Below are 21,291 nucleotides of genomic sequence, written 5' to 3'. Positions count from 1 at the left end.
GTATCCTCCACAGAGGAACAGTCAGTTTTCTCATCCTCACACAAGAGTGCTTAAACACAATATTTATAGAGCCAGAGGATGGTGAAGGACCGTGTCAAATACAAACAGATTGAGGATCCTTTATTACAGGAACAAGGATTTTCAGAGTGTCTGAACGCTGCCTTAGAGCAGCTGGATTGCAGTTCTTCATGAGAGCAGGAAGATGGGGGAAATGAAAAGCAGCTGACATGCAGAATGAGACATCTGAGGGATTCTGGAGGAAGGCAGAATATCATGCACAACATTCTGCTGAAGCAATGTCCCCAGTCTTTCAGAGGGATGGTCACCTTTAACCCCACATCTTTAGTTAACGTTCTGCACTTACCTGTTTAACAGTGTTCTTTGCTAAGAAAAAAAGACTTTGTAACATGCTGTTTTCTCAGCACCAAGACCAAAACTTTTTATATGCCAATTTGTAAAGTCTGAATAAAGTAGCAAATTCCAGTTCCCCCACCCACCTTCCTCAAGTTATGAAACAGTGCAGAAATATGTAAAGGTTTTTATTAATTGTTATTGTTTAATAGCTGAGTGACAATTTTATAATAAAAATAAGTTCATTAAATACTTTGAAAACAAATTATTCTTGCATTCTACATATGTATATGGGCAGTTCCAAACAATTAACCAATTCCGAACAAGTGCTGGGCAAGATTAAACTTACATTAGAATTTTCAGAATAACAACCTACAAAGGGGGAATATTTCAAAAATACATTGCATACCCACAAACATGAGTTTTGGAAGAAACTAACAGGACCAGTGATGCCAAATCAGTTATACACTTTTTAAAAGCCTTCTGAAATAACCCTTCTGTCTTGAGACAATGATCTTTGAAGTGTTCAACAACAGTTCAATTAGCTGTACAAATAAATGACACTTCTAAAAAAGAAAAAGTGAATACCAAACCTTTACTACATGGCATCCAACCCTGCACATTCAAGTCTTTAAGGCTTGAATATACATATTCATACTGAAAAAACAGTATTTTACCCTTGATTACATTTTCTATAAACACTTTGAGTGATACGAGTAACAAACAATGAAAAAATGAAAAAGCATAAAATCACTGATCTTTTAAGGCTAACTTACACAAATTCAAGGCATGAATCTCAAATACACTGGCACTGATTCACTGTCTGCTCTTACAGTCAGCTGAGCAGCTTAACTGCCTGCAGGAGCGTGTGAAGTGTGCCACAGCTGGATGGTCACTTTCCACATCCTGAAGGAATTACACACGGGCTGTTATTCAAACTAATTTGTTCCCTGGGCAATTAGACTGCGTGCCTATGTCCAGCTGCAGCAGCTTGGCTCAGGGTCACACACGATTAGCAACTCAATTGTGTTCTCATCTCCCACCCCAAATATGCTTGGCACCCTGACAAACTGTGGCCCTTCTGGTGTTTGTGAGCTCTCGTTTTTCCTCCAAGTTTGTCTACTAAAACTTTATTAAAAACATCATTATGAAGAAAGGATTAATAAGTCAACACAACAGTATAATTGGGACTACCAAGGTGAGCAAAGTCTCCACTGGAAAACGGAGTAGTTGGGAAACATCAATTCTGTTCAGGAATTTTGTTTCATGTTAGATATTTCTATTTAGTAACTGGATTAAGTTGCGGACATTGTTCCAAAAGATTTATCTGCTGTCTTCTGTGCTCAGACTAAAATGAAACCAGGGGAGAACAGTAAGGGAAAAACCCCACATCTGCAGGAAGATGGACATTCCCTTAGCTTGGATTGCTTCCAAGCCATGGTTCTACATGACTGCCTAGTGCAAATACATTTGTCAAGTCTAGCCCTCAGTAAATAATAAACAGCCAATTAATGAACTGACAACCTACCAGCACTAATCAAAGTGAAGTAACAGAGAAGACTAGATGCTATAAACGCAAGGGTAAACACTGCCCCTTTGAGGTCAAAGGCTGCATTAGAAAGGGGGAAGAAAAAAGTTATTATTTTAAATACATGGCACGTTTGAAAAAAGGTGGTTCCTACTGTTAAAAAGGACCCAAAGTATACTCAAAGTTCTAAGAAATTGAAATGCACTGGGTTTAAAAGTTTTGTTTGTTGTTGGTTTTTTTTAATCTGGATGTTTATTTTTTTATTATTTCACTGTACTTTTTATTTTTTACCAAATCTATTTTATTTTACTAGCTAAATTAAAAAGGCCCCTCTACTAAAAGTTTGCAAAGCTTGTATATCTGTAGGCTTTTGCAGTCATGTGTATGTAAAGTGGTGAACCACAAGCACAAAATTTCAGAGCTGCAGGAGAGAGTATGTACTTCAGTTCTGGGAAAAGGGAGACTGGTGGAAAGAGAGCAGTGGCTACCAGTGCAGGCTGCAGTTATGTTCCCATCTGCAAATAACAAACAGCACCTGTCCAAGGAGCAGAGCCGGGTGCAATGGCAAGGAAGTTCCTACAAGCAACCCAGGAGGCAGCCAGTGCCCTGAGAGGCAGAAGCAGCAGCATGGGGACATCCATAATGGTGGCACATTGTTGGGTTGCAACTAAAACCTTGCTGAGAAAATAAGAAGTATTCTTAAGGTATCTCCAATATATGAAAATATAACTTCCAGTTTATACATTCCCTAGAATTTGATAATGGATCCCAAGTGCCAATGAGACATCAATCTGTTTCTTTATGTATTATTTGAATTAGCATCTTTTGGATGTTTCATTCATAAAACATTATTTGTATATTAAGCTGGAAGACAACGCAAGACTGACTAATCTGAAACAGGATCAATCTATTCCACCCTCAGAATACTTTCACATGCACTTACACACACACATACATATGTATCTATATATTGGTACACACAGACACGTAAGATTCATGTGTCAAGCAGTTGGCTCCAACACCATCTCTCAAATATCTGCCTCAAAATCAGTCTTGCTTAAACAAACTTTTAAAAAATAATAGTAATAAAAAAAAGACATTGTTGAGACAACACATAAAATGTCAGGGATAAGGACAACAATGTGCTACCACACCTGGGGGAGATAAATGACCATTCTCTGTTAGCTGGAGTGTGACCATCAATGAGGCAAATCCCTCTAAACTGAGTTCTGTTTTGCTCTCATACCTTGGGAGTCGGAGTATCTCTATACTGCCACACAAAGACACTCCTGAGCTCAGGAGCATGCACAGCTCACCAGAGCATCTGCTGTTAGTGAGAGGAAAGGCACCAGCACTGCACACGTCCCATGCAAACACAAGTGCAAGGAGGAGGAGAGACGGCAACACAGCAGAAGGATTTAACAGCTTCGGACTACAACTGTGATTGTCCCTACCATGCATGGTGGATCACACGGAATCCCACTGCCTCCCCTACTTAGCGTTTTCCTAACATGGCCTGTTCTACCCTCTTGAATTTCTGCAGCTCAACAGCTAGTTCCCAGTATCTCAGATACAGCCACATAAGCTTTCCATTTTGGCTTCTGGTTCTGTTCAGCACATTACAACAGTAGTTATCATGTTGGAAAATATCTTTTAAGCCACTCTCCATATGTAAAGCCATAGCAACAGGATTAGTTGCTGCTTTAACTAGCAGGTTTTTCTCTATTTCCAGTCTCTGAGTTCTGGGTACTACAAGACTGCAGTAGATGTCCTGCCTTTCCTTCAGTCCCTCTTCAAATTCTTTTAGTAATTCTTTGGCTCTCTGTTGCCACTCTTCTTCCTTTGCCAGGCAACTCTGGTACAAGGTACCTTCTGCTCCAGAGTGCAAAAGGACCTGTTTTTCTCGCTCCAGCTTCTCCTGCTCCTGTTCCAGGAGCTTCCTCTCTTCTACTAGTTTGCGGCTCTGGGACACGAGGGCTTCCCGGTAGCTCAGGGTCCTGTTGCGTTCCTTTTCCAGCTCCACCTCCAGATGAGCAACAGCGCGACGATTCTCCGTGATTATATCCCGGTATTTGCCTTCCAGGTCTTTGTGTAAAGTTGACTCTTTTCTGTAGTACTCTTGTTTTTCTTTTTCTATTTCTTTCTGACATTCTCTGGTCCAGATCCAACCTATCAGACATAAACAAGACTTCAGATGCAAGTATAACATGCAACAGTGAGGGGTATGATTAATTAGCTATGCCTGAAATGAAGCTACTAAGTGGTAAAAAATTTTATTTCCTGCCCTTGCCAGTGATACTCACCTCTATTTACATGTCTCTACAAAACGTATTTCTCACTATTTAAAGTGAGTCACTTTAAATGATCATTCTCTCTCTGAAATAAAATACCCCTATTCTTTTATTGTCTATGCTAGCACTACTTAGATTACAGAAGGAAAATAAAGTCATGGAGAAACAAACTGGAGGTTTCCAATGTGGATACTGCATGCAGAACTTTCTAGGCCCAGTAAATAAACACATCAGCAACATCTGGCGTTGTTACCTCTGGGCTCTCCAGCACATCCTGTATCTTATTTTTCTTCAGAGACACCTCTGTATACCGGAGCTTATTAAATATGGATTCATCCCTGTGCGTCAGAAGCGGTCTTTGCCTGAGCGATACCAGGATTGCTGGTTGTTTACAGCGCTAGAAACAAGCAGGCCTGGGGAAGTCTTAGGCGGGGACGGTTCTGTCACCGCCCCGCTCCCGGAGCCCCCGGTGGGCCGGGGCCCAGCGCTACTCACGGAAGGCGGCCAAGCCCAGCATGGGGACCAGCAGGGCGTAATTCCAGCGGCTGCCGTCATCACCGGGATCGCGCCGATTGGGCAGGATGTTCCAGTTGGGAGGGTCATTTAAGTTATTCATGAAGGCACCTGCGATGCACAGAGGGAAGACGCGGCCTCAGCAGCGCGCAGAGGGGCCGGGGCCGCTCCCGCCGCCACCGTCTCCTCCCGCTGGGCGACTGGGAATTCCGCCCGCGCGCCTGGAACGGCGGCCCCGACACTGGGGAGCTTGGCCGCGACCTGAGTGACAGCCCCGGCCGCGACACAGCCTGCCAGACCCAGACCCAGACCTAGACCTAGACCTAGACCTGTTCCCGTTCCCGGTCCCGCTCCCCCCACGGCGGGACCCCCACCTACGAGCCCGGGAGCGCACGAGCTCCTGGCGCTGCCACTCACCTGCCGGCCCCGCCCCCTCCCGGCCCGGCCCATCAGCCGTGAGGAAAAGGGGGTGGACAACAAAAGGGCTCGCCCGAGCCCGGGGCGCTGCCGGACGTCCGTCGCTGCCCCTGCGGGGCCCTTTTTATTCCACTAACGCCGGGGGCCGCAGGTGAATTCCGCCGCCTGGAGCTGCCGAGCCTACTTCCTGTCCTAGAGAGACAGTACCGTCTTTCCTTCACCCTTCTGTCCGTATGTCTACGAAATGGTCTTTCCCACAACTCCAAAACACGATTCTGGCCTTTTTGTTACGCAAACTTTCAGGCGCTGTCAGAGAGACAAAGAGGCTGAACCTTACAGTACTGGAGATCCCCTGGGAAAAGCAACAGCAGAAACACAATTCTAGTTTTTGATTTTTTTTTTTTTAATGTTCTTTACCCTCGAAACAGGAGCTGTTTAGAAATTTTCCATCACGCAGCTCGGGGGTGGGGTGGGATCGCTCTGGGGCTCCCCCTCTCGGCACTGTTGGTCTGTCCCGCCGAGCCCCGCGCGTGCGCCTTTACGCCCAGTCTGCGGTGCGTGATGGCGGCGGCGGCGGCGGCTGCGAGAGGGCTGGCGAAGCGCTGGCTGCGCCCGACCGCGGCTTCCCGGGCGGTGAGTCCCTGCCCCTGTCCTTTTCCCAGTCCTTGCTCCTGCCTTTGTCCCAGTCCATGTCCTTGTTCCCGTCCTTGCCCTTGTTCCTGCCCTGCTTTCCCGCGGCGGCGGCCCGGCTCCGCTGTCGCCTCCGTGACCTTGACTCGCCCGGTGATCCTCCCACCCCCGGCAGGTTCGCTTCCTCCGGTGCTATTTTGGAGCGGCGCCGACCGCGCAACTCGTGTCCCGGGGGCAGGTTCCTGCGAGCAGATGGTTGTGGGCACGGCTGGGCCGCGCCTCCCGGCTGGGGAAGCGAGCGCCGTAGCCCGAGGCCCTGAGCAGGGATTTGAGGGAGGCGGCGGGAATGGGATGTGCTGGGGAAAGGCCCTGGAGGAGCCTGGCAGGTGCGGCCCGAGCACAGGGATGGAAAGCTCGCCGCAGACTTACTCTGTATCAGCAAAAGTGCGCCCAGGAAGACCAAGGAAGTGATTGTGCTCCTGTACTCGGCCCTGCTGAGGCCACACCTCGAGTGCTCTGTTGGGTTCTGGGCTTCTCAGCTCAGGAAGGACATTGATGTGCTGGAGCGAGTCTGGAGAAGAGCGACGAAGCTGGTGAAGGGTCTGAGCACGAGTCCTGCGAGAAGCAGCTGAGAGAGCCGAGGGTGTTAAGCCTGGAAGAAGGGAGCTTTAGGGGCGAGTTTATCACTCCCTATGACTGCCTGAGGACAGGTGACAGGAAAGGAAGAAATGGCCTCAAGCTGCAACAGGGAACGTTCAGGTTGGACATCAGGAAGAATTTTTTCACAGCAAGGGTGACTAGATATTGGAATGGGCTGCTCAGGAGGCTGGTGGAGTTACCACTCCTGAAAGTGTTTAAGGAAAGGATGGATGTGACACTTAGTGCCCTGGTCTAGTTGACACCGTGGTGTTTGGTCGTTGGTTGGACTCGATGGTCTCAGAGGCCTTTTCCAGCCTAATGCATTCCGTGATTCTGGACGTGTGTGGGAAACCAGTGTATATGTGAGCTGCTTGAACCTGGCTGGTGATTGTGCCCAGAAAGGGCTGCAGAGGAGTCTGGCAGGTTTGTGTTAGGGGGCTGTAAGTTGTGCATGAAGGCTTGTTCTTCTCCATGGTGAGGTGGGAATTTTCAGTTTCTTCCCACTGTTCTCATCCTGCACGCTCATGATGAGCTTGGGATTACAAAGTGGGCTGTAGTTATACTTGTGTACAAAGCAAGTGCAGAAAAGACAACTGCAGAGAGAGGGCAAGGTTTAAACAGTGTCTCCATATTTTAGATGGCAGTGAGCTGGCCCTGATTGAACCTTTAGTTTCAAAAGGGCCATGATCTTCCTGGTGGCATAAAAATTCAGGATTGCTGCAGTCTGTGTTTCCTTCAGACTTAGTGTGACATCTTTTTCTGCTTTGTGGGCTCTTGTTTGAGCCAAAGCCTGGTAACACAGCAGTGTGGAACAGGGAGAGAGTAGCTGCCTGGAAGAGAGTACTGGTGGAACTCCTTATGAATAGGTGATAAGAACTGATCTCATTCCAAGGTGATTGCAGAAACCAGAGATAGCAAGTGTAATGACGCAGAAGATTTGCTGTTATGCAAGAAGATAATTTGAGGAAACTGGTATGAGAAATAATAAAACTAGGTTAAAGAAAGTGTACTGGAGTTCACTTCAGAGACTTGGGAAGAGGTGGACCTTTGGGGAGGGAAGAGCTCCTTGTTATATTGTAGAGTGGTGGGACCATGAATGTAACAGCTGCAGATACCACTCCAATGCATTTGAGGTTACATTTCAAATAGGGAAGTGCCAATGTCACTGGGCAGGTCCCTGATGTGGCTTTGTATTGCTGTTCTCAGCAAGCATACATGCTGAGTTAGGCTTATTTTTTGAACAGGGTAAAGAAGGAATACCAGATTCCGATGCCTTGGAGAGGTGGAGACTAACGTTCTGACTGTTTTAATCTTATCAAATCAAAGATTGCATACTGAGTAGGTTTGGGTGTGGTGTTTGTTGGTTTGGTTTGATTTTGAAGAAGTCAGGGAGTAGGGAGTGATGTTGCAGAAGGGTAAAACTTGCATCCTTGTTCTGAGTTTATGTGCTAACAAAGGGTTCTAAATTTCACTAATTTCATAAAGAATAAGAGAAATATCTCTGACTTTTGAAGGAACACTCAGCTGGAGGAGCAGTCTCTACAACCTTTTTCAATTTTCAGTACTGTGACCACCTGAAATAATTCAAATTCTGAGGCTTACTTGACAGGGGAGTAATTTTCCATTACTTCCCATTGTTCCCACAAAGCTTCATCTTTGCTTAATTATGAAAGAACTGCAAGAATACTTCAGCATTAATTCAGCAGACATATTCTGTCAGTGCAGCCTCAGGCAGGTTTTGCTTAATTATGAAAGAACTACAAGAATACTTCAGCATTAATTCAGCAGACATATTGTTCTGTCAGTGCAGCCTCAGGCAGGGCTGAGAGGCTGGTCACTGTTGCTGAAGTCAATAATGGCTAGTCTGGAACACCCTGTTAACTGCAGGCTATTCTCTCATCAGTCAAACCTTTTTTGATTATATATCATGATTACAGGACAGCCAGAACTTCTGTGCAGGTAGCTCTAAAGTACATTAATACTCTTGTATATGTGCTGCCAGTGGTGAGTGAAGATCTGTTATAAATGTAGGGTAGCTGAGAGTGCTGTAAGTCTGTCCTGTGGAAATGTTTGTGCCATAATAGTTGTCTTGCCTTCTTTCCGTAGTGGCCAGCAGCGTGCCAGGCTCCCACACGGAACTTACACTTCACAGTCTATGGAAAGAAAAATGCCTCCACCAAGGTGTCTGACTCGGTATGTCTGTACTTTTTATATTGTGATTCGGTAATGCACTTAATGCTAGACAGGCATGAAACTTCCAGGCTTTTACTGGAGCACTGTGTTCAAGTGCTTTCTGAGACTGAGTTGTGCTCGCTGAGTGTGGCTTTTTTATTGACAGTTTCCAAGCAAGAGAGTGTAACAGATATAGCAATTGCTGCAAAAGTCTGTTGAGAACATTATACCTATCCTGCTTGTGTTTTTATAAAACTTATTTGAATTATCTTGAACTGTTTGTGATCATAATAAAGTGATTTATTTTTCCAGATTTCTACGCAATACCCAGTAGTGGACCATGAGTTTGATGCAGTTGTTGTGGGTGCAGGAGGAGCAGGTCTGCGGGCAGCCTTTGGTTTGTCAGAAGCTGGGTTTAACACAGCCTGTGTTACCAAGCTGTTCCCCACCCGCTCTCATACTGTTGCTGCACAGGTGAGAAATGAGGCAGAACAAATGTCTAAAAAATGCCTGCTATCAGAAAGCTGATTTGGATGTAGAATAATCATAAAATGGTTTGGGTTGGAAGGGACATTAGGGGTTACCCAGTTCCAACAGCCTTGCCATGGGCAGGGATTCCACACATTAGATTAGATTGCTCAGGGCCTCATCCAACCTGGCTTTGAACACTTCTAGGAATGGGGCACTTGAGCATCTTGTTTCAAGGGCATGCTTCTTTTTATAAATATCACACATTTAGTTGAAACTTTTTTAGAGGGTAATATATAATAAAATCACAGGATCAGTAAGTTTGGGAAAGACCTCTAAGATCATAAGAGCTTAACCATGAACTTACCACTGCCAGACTTTATATAAAGTAACAGGTACATTTCATTTTGCTTCCAAGCTAATGACACTGCAGTTTAATCTCACTTGCAGTTGTTCTTAAAACCCTTATTTCCCCTTGTGTTTTTATTTCATTATACTGCCTCTTTCTTCTTCCCCATTTCTAAACATTATCAAAATGCAGTGCTGCTTCTCTGCCTGTAGTGTGATTCACTGCATTACAGAAAAAAGCAGGACAAGCCATTGTGAAACTGAGGAGTTTCACAGCTGCATTAAATCTGTCTTGACTATATTTCTTGTACACAGGGTGCATATCTAGTATGTGATTTTTAATAGAAATGTGGTAAACCTACTAAAGCTGTGTTTGAGTCATGTAATTCCAGGAAAATGGATTTTCATTTTCAGGGAGGCATCAATGCTGCTCTGGGGAACATGGAGGATGATAACTGGAGGTGGCATTTCTATGACACAGTGAAAGGGTCAGACTGGCTGGGTGACCAGGATGCCATACACTACATGACTGAGCAAGCCCCAGCTGCGGTGATAGAGGTGAGACTCATGGGATTTGATGTCAGCTGTAGTTATAAATAACACAGGCTAGCTTCCAAGGAGATCTCCTTAAAATAACTCGTCGTACTGTGATGCACAAGAGTTTCTGATGCTTGTATTTGGGTTCAACAGCTGGAAAATTACGGGATGCCGTTCAGCAGAACTGAAGAAGGAAAAATCTATCAGCGTGCATTTGGTGGACAGAGTCTTCAGTTTGGAAAAGGAGGACAGGCCCACAGATGCTGTTGTGTTGCAGACAGGACTGGACATTCGCTCTTACATACTCTGTATGGCAGGGTAAGCAGTTGTGAAGTTAACTTGGTTTGGGTTTTCGTGTTTACATTTACTGATTTTTTTTTTCCTTTTCCCCCCAGAATTTGAAAAAAGATAATTAAACCCAAACTAAACAATCATGTAACTGGTTACATACAAATGAGGATTCCAGGGGAATGGCTTATAGCAGTTCTGGGTTATCTTCCTTCCTGAGGCAATGTGGAGGGATGAAGACAATAAATGCCAATTAGTGTACAGTGTCAGCTTTGTGGTCTGGACTAGTTCTGCACTGTTAGTACTTTTGTGTCTGTTAACTAGACCCAAGAGAATTTATATAAACTTTTCTCCAAAAGCCCTTTTTTTCCAAAAATTTGACACAGCAGCATTGGGGAACTCTGAAAAGAGGTACAAGCCAGCATTTTTTTTCACTTATCTTCAAACTGGGCGGAGGGGGAAACAAAGTGTAAATGAATTAAAGCCTACTGTGCATTCCTGAGCTTGTTCTATGGCAAGTAAGTGAGCAGTGTTCCAGCATGTCTGCCTATTAATTCTACAAACCATAATTGAAGGAGGTGCTGGCTGTTTGAAAATGGTAGTGAGCTACTTGAAACCAGAAATCCAAGTACCTGGTGGCTACTGTTTTTTATTTACTTGGTAGCCAGCTAATTGCTCTCCTCCACTTTCGAAGTGTGTGTGCTGCTGCAATGCAAATGCTCCGTGCTGCCAAACACTGCTCTGATCCCTGAGGGCATGAAAGAAAGTTTGACTCGGTGCCTGCTGCTCCTGCTGGTTTATTGGGCTCCTGGAGGTGTTTCTCATTTCTTCGGGAGAGCTTAAGTGCAGCGTGCTTCTGCATGTATGCAGCACTGCAGCTGGCTAAAAAAAGTTGCCAAATGTAGGCTAAAATGGCAAGTCCTGCTGCCTAGCTCCTGACTGCTCAGACTTAAGTGCTTTTGCCCCTACTTCTGTCTTTCAAAGCTAGACTATATTAATTAGCAAGTTCTTTAATAAGTAGTTATGAGGAAACAGTCTTCCTTGAGAGCTTGAGAGGGGGTGTTTTTTATCCTGATACAGCCAATGTGTATGGACAGTTTGAAGAGAGGTTACTTCAGTAAAAGTTCCTTTTGTAATTTTCCTCCAGTCTCTACGATATGATACAAGCTACTTTGTTGAATATTTTGCCTTGGACTTACTTATGGAGAATGGAGAATGCCGTGGTGTTATTGCCCTGTGCATTGAAGATGGAACCATACATCGTTTCAGAGCAAAGAACACGGTCATTGCCACTGGGTAATGTAACATTTGTGATGAAAGACCAGACTTGAGAGTGATACCAGCTGGAAGTTTGTGTGCTTGTACATGTGTTCAGATTCACAGTGTGGAGAAGATACGCTGACTGACAGAACATAATTTATAGATTAATTCCCCCCACACTAAGAGGAATATAACTGAATTCAGTCATTCCTCCTGAAAGAAGGCACATGCTAATTTTGTGACCAAGTACGAATTTGGTATGAGGTCTGACTTTGAATTCTAGAACAATGACATAAAGTAAGAATGTGTAAGAGTAATATATATCATTCAGATGGTCTTCAGTTTTTCAAACATGCTGTTTAAAACAGACATTGTGGCAATGCTGCCAACATATCTGTAGAGTTCTGAATTCCCTGTAGGAAACAGCTTTTGTCAAAATTCCAGAGACTCTATTTCATTAATATACTGCCACTGTAATTCTGACTGTTCTAAGATAAAATTATCGTATTGTGAATGTAACTTAACATTACTTGGTTGCAAAGTTTGTATATGTTTATTAGAATGCTATTTGCTTTGGTCTTTTGCTTCTTATGGCGCTCTCCTATCTATTTCAATATGAAAAATGTTTATAAATGTATCTGTGGAAGATACACTTAAAAATAAATTTATAAAAGGTTGCCTATTTCTGATGCATTTTTCATGCTTGTGTACTTTGAGGTAGGTGGAATATGTTACATTGCTATTTCTTCTGAGAGTTTGTCCTGAAATTGGGCTGATTGTCTGTCCTCAGTAATGTTGGAGGTTAACCTAGATGTTTGCAGCATAATAATTGATGTTCAATACGTGGACAACCAAGTTTTTAAATCTAAGAATATAAAATCAGGACCATGTGGGCAGTCTAAACCATCATTATATGTTATTTTTTATAAAACTGCTAGTGATTTTTCAAATTAAACTGAATGGTATGGATTGAGAGAACTTTCTGAAATAACCTTTTTTTTTCTGGCAGCAAGGGTTCTGATATTAGCATAACTTTAGAATTGGTTTTCTTTTTCTTCAGCCTTCTGTCACCAGCCATTTTTCAAGTATTGTTGAGCAAAACTGGTTTGTTTTGTTTTCTTTTGGTTGAAATACTACAGGAGATGGTAAAACTTAACCCTTTCCACTGTTGTGCAAACAGTATAGTTAGTGGTATGTTGTAATGTTGTTTTCATTTTTCTTCCTGTTAATTCTGTTAACTTTTGTGTTGTGCAGTGGGTATGGCCGCACTTACTTCAGCTGCACATCTGCTCATACCAGTACTGGTGATGGCACTGCCATGGTCACACGAGCTGGGCTCCCTTGCCAGGACTTGGAATTTGTGCAGTTTCACCCTACAGGTACCGAATATGAAATAGTGCTTACAACATTATTTTTAATGAGTTGAACAGATTTTTATGTGGTTTTAAAATGTCACAAAATTGCACAATATGCTGAGTTTAAAGGGACCCATCTGATTTATCGAGTCCAACTTCTGGCCCTGCACAGGACACCCCAAGAGTCACACCATGTGCCTGAAGGCAGTGTCCAAATACTTCTTGAACTTTACCTGGCTTGGTGCTGTAACCACTCCCCTGGGAATCCTGTTCCAGTGACCAGCCACCCTCTGGGTGAAGAACATTTTTCTAACATCCCTTCTAAACCTCCCCTGACGTAACTTCAGGCCATTCCCTCAGATCCTGTCACTGGTCACCACAGAGAAGAGATCAGTGTCTGCCCTTCCTCTTCACTTAGTGAGGAAGTTGCAGACTGCATTGAGTTCTCCCTTCAGTCTCCTACAGGGAGTAACGTGCAAGTGACCTCAGCTGCTTCTCTTTCAACTTCCCCTCAAGGCCCTTCACCATTCTTGTTGCTGTCCTTTGGATACTCTCCAATAGTTTAATGTCTTTCTTATATTGTGGCACCCAAAAACACTCCCAGCACTGGAGGTGAGACCACCACAGAGCAGAGCAGGACAATCCCCTCCCTTGCCCCCCTGGTGATGCTGTGCCTGATGCCTCCAGGACACGCTTGGCCCTCCTGGCTGTCAGGGCACTCCTGACTCATGGTCAATTTGCCACTGACCAGGACCCCCAGGTCCCTTTCCATGGCACTGCTTCCCAGCATCTCCTTCCCCAGTCTGTCTGTACATCCAGGGTTGCTCCATCCCAGGTGCAGAATCCAGCAGTTCCCTTGTTGTACTTCATTCAGTTGGTGATTGCCCAGCCCTCTTAATTGTTGGGGTGTCTCTGCAGAGCCTCCCTGCCTCTGAGGGAATCAACAGCTCCTCCCAGTTTTGCAGTGTCCGCAGACTTGCTCAGTATCCCTTACAGTCCTGTGCCCAAGTCATTTGTGAAGATGTTGAAAAGCACAGGTCCTAAGCAGGAGCTGTGTGGAACCCCACTAGGGACAGCATGTTACTAGCATGATGTCGCCTCAAGCATGACGGGCTCAAGTCAGTTTCCACTTCTCTGCAGCATTTGAGAAGTTGCTTGTGAGTGATGTATGTTTAAACTTGTCAGCAGCTGCTGTTGAATATAAATTTGAGAGAGACATAAAATGTGAGAAAGGTCTCTGCTGTTCTAATTAAAAGGAGCAGTGTTTAATATTTCGAGGTGCTATCCTTACAATACTAAGTAAGAAGTGTTATGAATTAAAAGCTGAAACTACCTCTTAAACTTATATTTCCATTGTCCTTAATATTTTAAGGGGTTTCATGTTAGATACAAAAGCAATGGGTAGGTGCAAATGTTAGGGAATTATGTATAAACTAGCATCTTCAATGAAGTGGGGTAGCTAAAATTAAGGTATATATATAGAACTGTGGTTTTTTAGCATGTGATCAGTATCTAAACTGTGGTAACAATGATCACAAACTAGATTTGTAGCTAATTAAAATCTTCATTTTAACTTGTGATGTGATTTTTGTAAATGGTTTGCATAATTTTACAATGTTATTATTATATCATAGAGATCCAATGTTCCTTTGACTTACGTTTTTCTAGTTAAAGAAGCTTCACTGCTTGTATGTTAGTTCTGTAGCTTTTAAGATAATTATCAAGTGCATGAGTTAGTTTGCATTTTTGTTTCCTGTGATGACTAATGCTGCAGAATAACAGATAGGCCTTCCTTCTCTAAAGGAAAAGGATACCAAGTAAGCTTTTATGTCCACAGGATTTGAAGCCATCTTGTACTGCTTCAGCACAGAAGAGGGAACAAAATTGAGCAAATGGACCTTGAAATAATTAACTTCTGGTTTATTAAAAATCTTAAAATAATTGCTGAAGGTCTACAAGGTTTTAATAAAATTCTCCTGATGTATTGATAGGTGCAGATCACTTCCAGTTTAATATTTGAAATACTGTGGATGTTTCAAATCAACTTTCTTACCTTTCGGAAAGAGTATAAGGAATAACAGCACTTGAGGGACAGTTCCTAGAGGTATCATTAGGGTGGAATAAAATCTGCACCTTGGATTATTTTGAGAAGACCTTGTTTATTCAGTGTTCATCCTGATTGTGAAGCTGTGTGGAGAAATCTCCATTGATGGTGTTCTTGTTCTTGACCAGGTATCTATGGGGCTGGCTGCCTTATCACAGAAGGATGTCGTGGAGAGGGAGGTATTCTGATCAACAGTCAAGGTGAAAGATTCATGGAGAGATACGCGCCTGTTGCCAAGGATCTGGCTTCCAGGGATGTAGTGTCTCGTTCTATGACCATAGAAATCCGTGAAGGAAGGTTAGTTAAATGCTCTTCACAAAGCTGCAGAATGAACTCTTAATCACTGTGAAGTGCAATAGTTCATTTGATAAGCACATGCTAATTTATGAGAGTGAGCTTTAATGACTGTTAAGCTGATCCTGTATGTAAGGCAGAAAATCTTTCTTGTTAATTCCTAATGATATTGACAGAGAACAGATGATGTTAAGAGTTTCCTGTTTGAATTCAGTATGTCTAGAGACAGTTGCTCAAACAAGCTTAATGTGTATGCTCTTACTACAAACAAAATAATTTGGTGCTGTTCTCTTGACTGATTACCAAGTTTTACATATTTCTGCAGAGATGTAATAGTTGAAAGTCTTAAATAATGTGAATTGCTGTGAAATGAAAGCTGGGAGTTGGAAAGTGGCCTCAATTCATCCAAGTGCCACAGTCTTATTAAATATGCTAGATACAAATTTTTGTCAGATAACATTTGAAAAAGAACCTGTTTATTTTCACAAATGAAACAAACTGGATTAGAAATGCTACTAATGATTGTAAATTCCTGTTATGTATTCCAATATTGGTTTGGTTTTTTTTTTTTTTGCTAGGGGTTGTGGTCCTGAAAAAGACCATGTGTACTTGCAGTTGCACCACTTGCCACCACAGCAGCTGGCAACCCGTCTCCCAGGGATTTCCGAAACAGCCATGATATTCGCTGGAGTTGATGTCACTAAAGAGCCTATCCCTGTCCTGCCTACTGTGCATTATAATATGGGAGGTATTCCAACTAACTACAAAGGACAGGTGAGGAATACATGTCACTTTTGGGCTGTATTTTCATCATCATACTAGGAAATTACTTTCCAAATAGAAAAACATTAAGAATGCTTTTTAGAAATGTAAGGATGATTAATTGTATTTTAATAATAATAATATAATGATGTCAGTGTACTTAAATTACACAATCTTTTCAGTTTTTTATAATAACTTGGTAGCCATGTTCCAGTCCATCTACAGATAGGAGTTCCAAGAAACATCTGAAATTAAATTACTGTCAGGTCTGACAACAATTCTCTGTTAACTGAGCTGAGGATATTGAACATAGTTCAAAGTAGGGCTCTATTGCATTCTGTAGCATGAGTTAATGTGTATTATTCCTCTGTAGCTCATGTAATCTAAACACTAAAGCAGGTCCTCCAACTGACACTAGTTGGAAATCAGTGTGATGGTATCAACTGAATTCTTCTCTTTGTGTACTTGTTAGATTTCCATGTAAAATTTTGCCTTAGAAGCATGTGCAGATCAGACTTTATTCCTGTGCATTTCTGACTTGCTGCAGAATTGTGGTGAAACAGAGCTATGCACTCCTCATAAGAATATGTAAGGAAATCTTGGGGTTTAGTCCTGTCTGCATTTACATACAGATGTAAATGTATGTGTTTGCATACACTTCTACTTGCCCATTAGAGGCAAGATAATTCTGTGTTTAGAGGTGGAAGAAGCTTCAGGTGGCTGTGTTCCATCCTTACGTGCACGTGGCCTTTGCAATTAAGGAGGTTAGCACCGTTGCCACGCGTTTGCATGGCTGAGTATTCGTGGGGTGTGTGCCGTGCCAGGTGATCACACACGTGAATGGCGAGGATAAGGTGGTGCCCGGGTTGTACGCCTGCGGGGAGGCGGCCTCTGCGTCCGTCCACGGCGCTAATCGACTTGGAGCAAACTCCCTTCTGGATCTGGTGGTCTTCGGTCGTGCTTGTGCCCTGACTATTGCAAATACATGCAAGCCTGGTAAGTCTCACTTTTCTAGAGACATTTGCCTTTATGATGTAACTTCTGCCCTATGAAGAGTTGTTTATGCTTTTGGTAGGCATGCTCTGTGCCAGGAAAATGTTTCGATGTTACTATTTGCTTTGTAATTGATCCTTTGAAAATTAAAATTGGGCCAGTGCTATTGGCAAGAGTAGTTAGGATTTTTGACAAATTAACACAGACTATTGAATGTGAAGACTGTATTTTCTACATACTGCACCATCTTGTACATCAAAATGTAATCTGTTTTACACTTGGCACTTTTGTGTAGTGGAATTTGCTGCCACCTTGCCAATTTATTTATAAGAAGGACTGACATACAAGTGGTGAGAGAAAGATACTAAAATTGCAATATCTCATTCAATGGATTCTCACTGCTGAATCTTACATATTTTAAAATAATCTGGTTCAGCAACAGTTGTTGACCTGAGAATACAAAGAAGCAAGCCCTCCCTTCCAACCCCCAACAAAATACTGGACATGGCAGTTGCATTACCAGAGCAGCTGGTAATGGAGTCCACAGTCATCTGTTTTCTTACTGCTTAATGTCCAAACTGCACCAACTGCTGAGACTGATGATTCCTCATGGAATCAGCCTAGGTCTTGTGGTGCGTATTTGGTCCGGCTTTATGCCAACATTTTTTCGAATCCTTCTGTGGCTCTTCAAAGTTAGAAATTGTAGAAGGGGGTTTATTAATCTGAGAGCAAAGCTACATGTGAGGTGAACTGTGCTGGTAAGGTGCTGTGTTTGCTTTGTTGCCCAGTGACAAGTGGCTTCCAGTATTAGAGGCAAGATGTAGAGCTCATGGCTAACTGCCAGGCTTATTGACTGCTCCTGGTCCCTTATACATCCAAGAAAAGGTGGGAGGTTTGGGACTGAGGAGACAAGGAAAGCATAGTAGCAGGTGGTAAGGACCACGGGATTATTTCATAGTTTAGAATAATTTTCATCAAGTGCTGCTTCGAGGGAATGAACAGCAAAATTTTGCCAAACCTATAAAATCTTTATTCATTTTTGTAGGAAAGAATGGGATTCATATTCCACTGAGAACTTTAAATATATGGATACAATTGGTGGGACTTCAGGAAAGTTACACTTGGTGTGCACCTCAGAGGAAGAAAACAGATTAAGTTTTACTTAAATCTGATTTTTAGTAATTGATAGTCTCTGAAACTGCCAGAAACCAAACCCAAGCCTGACTACCAAACTTACTGACATTTTCTTATTAGGAGAGCCAGTTCCCCCCATTAAACCAAATGCTGGTGAAGAGTCAGTTGCTAATCTTGACAAGTTAAGGTTTGCTAATGGAAGCATAAGGACTTCAGAAGTGCGACTTAACATGCAGAAGGTAAGCCTGGGGAAGCTCTCAGGGATAGGGTGGGACAAGCTGCAAGCAACTGTGGGGTTTGGTGCCTTGGCAAAGTGCACTTCAGGATTTGCCATGCAGAAGAAAAAGTGTGTGAGAAGATTGTGTGTGCAGTAAAGGTTGTATCATTGTTAATTCCTTTTTCCCTTCATGGTCATTCCCTTGCATAGTTTACCTGCTGTATAATAGAGTGAGGTTTCAGTTGTTTGGGGTGAATGGAAGAATATGGGGTTTCTCAGGCTGCAGACAAGTTTGAGCTCAGAACAGCTTTGTAGCTCTTTTAGAGCTAAGGAAGTTAGATGTTTTCATATTCAGCATAATCAAACTGATTTTGTTTTACTGTGTTGCAGGCAATGCAAAACCATGCTGCTGTATTTCGTACTGGATCTGTACTCCAAGAAGGCTGTGAGAAACTTAGCCAAATTTATGGTGATCTGGCTCATCTAAAGACTTTCGACAGAGGTAATTTGATAGCAAAGAACACAGCTTGCCCAGAGTACTCTGGGAAGAGTGTTGGTGGCTTTGTTTTTGGTTGGTTTTTTTTTCTTTCTCCTCTCCTGTAAACCTAACATGTTTCTTGAATTTTTGGCTGAAGATTTTGACCATTTTGAATCCTTCAGAATATTTTGTAGAGCCCTACTTACTAAACATGGTAATCAGGTAAAATACTTGACCTTTGCAGTTGTTTTCTGGTTGAAAAATCTTTCAAAGAAGCAGAGACTGAAACGATTTACATGTGTAAGGTACAAACTGCCCTCAGAACACGATGTGACCTTGTACAAATACCAAGATGAATTATGAACTTGTCAGAATCTTCTGAAGGTTGGGAGTTGCAGAGAGGTAGCAAGACAGTTTGTAGGCTGAACACTCAGTTTTCATTCTCCAGCTGAGCAGATCACAATGCAGACAGATACTGCCATGCCTTGTGTATATCTTAAGAGAACTTGGTTATTTTAGTGCAACTGATGATGCACCTTTGGTTCACTCACATGTATTTCTCTTGTTTGTAGACCATCTTCCATAGTATTTTAATATTTTGCCAGGTATTGTGTGGAACACTGACTTAGTGGAGACCCTCGAGCTGCAGAACCTGATGCTTTGTGCTCTACAAACCATTTACGGAGCTGAGGCTCGCAAAGAGTCCCGGGGTGCCCATGCCAGAGAGGATTATAAGGTATAAATGTTTTCTGTGACCCGAATGTAGGATTTAATCTCCTTGTTTTGTGTCCTCAGATGGATTATTTTAAAGTTGCACAGTCTTCAGTGTTAAGATTAGTGTAGTATTTGGCGTCCTATTTGTTCTGTGTGCTCTGTCTCTTCTTCTTTGTTATTTATAAAAGGACCAATACATGGAACACTGGGAATGATCTTGAGAAGTGTTGTTCCATGTGCACATCTGAGTGATTAGAGACCTCTAAACCAGGACTACAGTAGTAATATCATGGATGCATAAGCAGGACATAAAGATGCATAAACAGAATAATTGTCCTATGCAAGGAAGGTTACCTTAGAGCCCTTGTTAAGCCTGAGCATTTGAAATTGGACACGGCACTTAAGAAGAAAGCTTGTTGTCTGTTCAGAGACATGCTGGGTTACAGGTGCAATTGAAATGCAGCTGATCTCGTGGTTTAAAGTGATTTGCTTGTGAACAGCTTGTGGTCTGTACTAATCTCATTTTCTCCCTAGTTACGGGTGGATGAGTTTGACTACTCTAAGCCACTCCAAGGCCAGCAGCGGAAGCCATTTGAGGAGCACTGGAGAAAGCACACCCTGTCATACGTGGATATCCCAACTGGGAAGGTACTTTGAGCTTGGTGCTTGAGGATCTTTCTTGCTGTTAACAGCTGTTCTCGTAAACAGCCTTGGAAATTGTGGTAATCCTGCACTGTTGATCTTTGAGAAGTGACTTCTCTATTTGAGCTGGAATTGTGTTTTCCCTTGTGTCAGACTAGTTCAAAAGCTTTTTTCTTCTAATGGTGACAAAACGTGTTGTGTTGGGTGTTTAGTAGAGCAGCTTTATGGTATTTCAAAGATAGAACTGAATTCTGATTCTATAAAAATCTTAACTGTTGGGGTTTTGGATCTCATTCTCTGATCCTGTTGTCATGAAGTTCTTTGTTCCCTTTTACTTTAGGTTACCTTGAAGTACAGACCAGTGATCGACAAGACTTTGAATGAGGAAGATTGCCAAACCGTCCCACCAGCGATCCGCTCATACTAGCAGCTTCCATCTCACTCGAAGCCCTCTCCCAGAGGGGCCAGTGTACATAAGCATAGCACAAGCAAACCAAAATAGTGTTGGCACTTAGCACCGAATGAAAACGCTGACAAAACTTTTCTCCAGCTTGTATTCTGCTGTGGCTTACTGTACATGTATTAAAAGTGGAATGCAGAACAGCTTATGTTCTTTCACTCATCTGTCAAAAGGAACAGCAAAAACACAAAATGTGTCTAAATAAAGTCATTAAAAGTCTTGTATTTGTTTGAATATGCTGATCTGTATATAATTACAAAGCTCTTACTGTGAATATGTAGTTATTTCCATATTCTAAGAGCAAGAAGTGTGCTCAGTGTCAGGACAAGAGGGAGTGGGCACAAAGTGAAGCACAGGAACTTCCGTCTAATTATGAGGAAGATGATTGTTACTTTGAGAATGGTGGTGCAGTGGAACAGGCTGTCCAAAAAGGTTGTGGAATCTCCTTCTCTGGAGATACTAAAAGCCTGCCTAGATGTGATCCTGTACAACCTGCTCCAGGTGAACCTGCTGGTGCAGGGGCATTGGTCTAGATGACCTCCAGAGATCCCTTCCAACCCCAGCTATTCATTGTGATTGTTTTACACAAGATGGAGATGCTGAATTTTGTGATGTGGGGACTTAAACTTCTTAATTGCTGACTGTAAGTAATACTTGAAGAATATGATGTTGTAGTAGTTATAATTTTGTATTGTC

The 21,291-nt window shown here is 42.8% G+C and overlaps 2 protein-coding genes across 5 annotated transcripts; one reads left to right on the top strand and one right to left on the bottom strand.

Moving 5' to 3' along the window:
- Positions 1–522: 522 nt before the first annotated feature.
- Positions 523–5,640, bottom strand: CCDC127 (coiled-coil domain containing 127). Of its 4 annotated transcripts, XM_041408199.1 has the most exons (4): positions 5,518–5,640; positions 5,101–5,406; positions 4,666–4,794; positions 523–4,048 (listed from the first exon to the last, which is right to left on the bottom strand). In XM_041408199.1, the coding sequence occupies exons 3-4, from the start codon at positions 4,784–4,786 to the stop codon at positions 3,375–3,377; spliced, it is 795 nt and encodes a 264-aa protein (XP_041264133.1). In that variant the 5' UTR covers positions 4,787–4,794; positions 5,101–5,406; positions 5,518–5,640; the 3' UTR covers positions 523–3,374. The 4 variants fall into 4 exon arrangements, with proteins under 4 accessions (XP_041264133.1, XP_041264132.1, XP_041264134.1 ...); XM_041408198.1 differs by having other exon boundaries at positions 5,101–5,640; XM_041408200.1 differs by lacking the exon at positions 5,518–5,640 and having other exon boundaries at positions 5,058–5,104.
- Positions 5,641–5,647: 7 nt separating this feature from the next.
- On the top strand, positions 5,648–20,819 carry SDHA (succinate dehydrogenase complex flavoprotein subunit A). The gene is made up of 15 exons (XM_041408197.1): positions 5,648–5,733; positions 8,476–8,562; positions 8,854–9,015; positions 9,772–9,915; positions 10,048–10,212; positions 11,330–11,478; positions 12,697–12,821; positions 15,030–15,198; positions 15,774–15,969; positions 16,782–16,953; positions 18,205–18,323; positions 18,692–18,803; positions 19,385–19,515; positions 20,028–20,141; positions 20,476–20,819. The coding sequence occupies exons 1-15, from the start codon at positions 5,662–5,664 to the stop codon at positions 20,560–20,562; spliced, it is 2,004 nt and encodes a 667-aa protein (XP_041264131.1). The 5' UTR covers positions 5,648–5,661; the 3' UTR covers positions 20,563–20,819.
- The last annotated feature ends 472 nt before the right edge of the window (positions 20,820–21,291 follow it).

This window comes from Onychostruthus taczanowskii, unplaced genomic scaffold (genome assembly GCF_017590055.1).
Source record: "Onychostruthus taczanowskii isolate IOZ18803 unplaced genomic scaffold, ASM1759005v1 scaffold29, whole genome shotgun sequence".
Taxonomy (NCBI): Eukaryota; Metazoa; Chordata; class Aves; order Passeriformes; family Passeridae; genus Onychostruthus; species Onychostruthus taczanowskii.
The sequence above is the reverse complement of the archived record's forward strand: the minus strand, read 5'-3'. Positions and strand labels throughout refer to the sequence as shown.

Bases quoted from the DNA above. Each gene is read 5' to 3' on its own strand.
- CCDC127 (XM_041408198.1), bottom strand. From the start codon at position 4,786: ATGAATAACTTAAATGACCCTCCCAACTGGAACATCCTGCCCAATCGG. The intron at 4,049-4,665 runs GTGAGTAGCGCT...TATGTCTGATAG, and splicing joins GCTGGGCTTGGCCGCCTTCC to GTTGGATCTGGACCAGAGAA.
- SDHA (XM_041408197.1), top strand. From the start codon at position 5,662: ATGGCGGCGGCGGCGGCGGCTGCGAGAGGGCTGGCGAAGCGCTGGCTG. The intron at 9,016-9,771 runs GTGAGAAATGAG...TTTCATTTTCAG, and splicing joins CTCATACTGTTGCTGCACAG to GGAGGCATCAATGCTGCTCT. The intron at 15,199-15,773 runs GTTAGTTAAATG...TTTTTTTGCTAG, and splicing joins ATAGAAATCCGTGAAGGAAG to GGGTTGTGGTCCTGAAAAAG.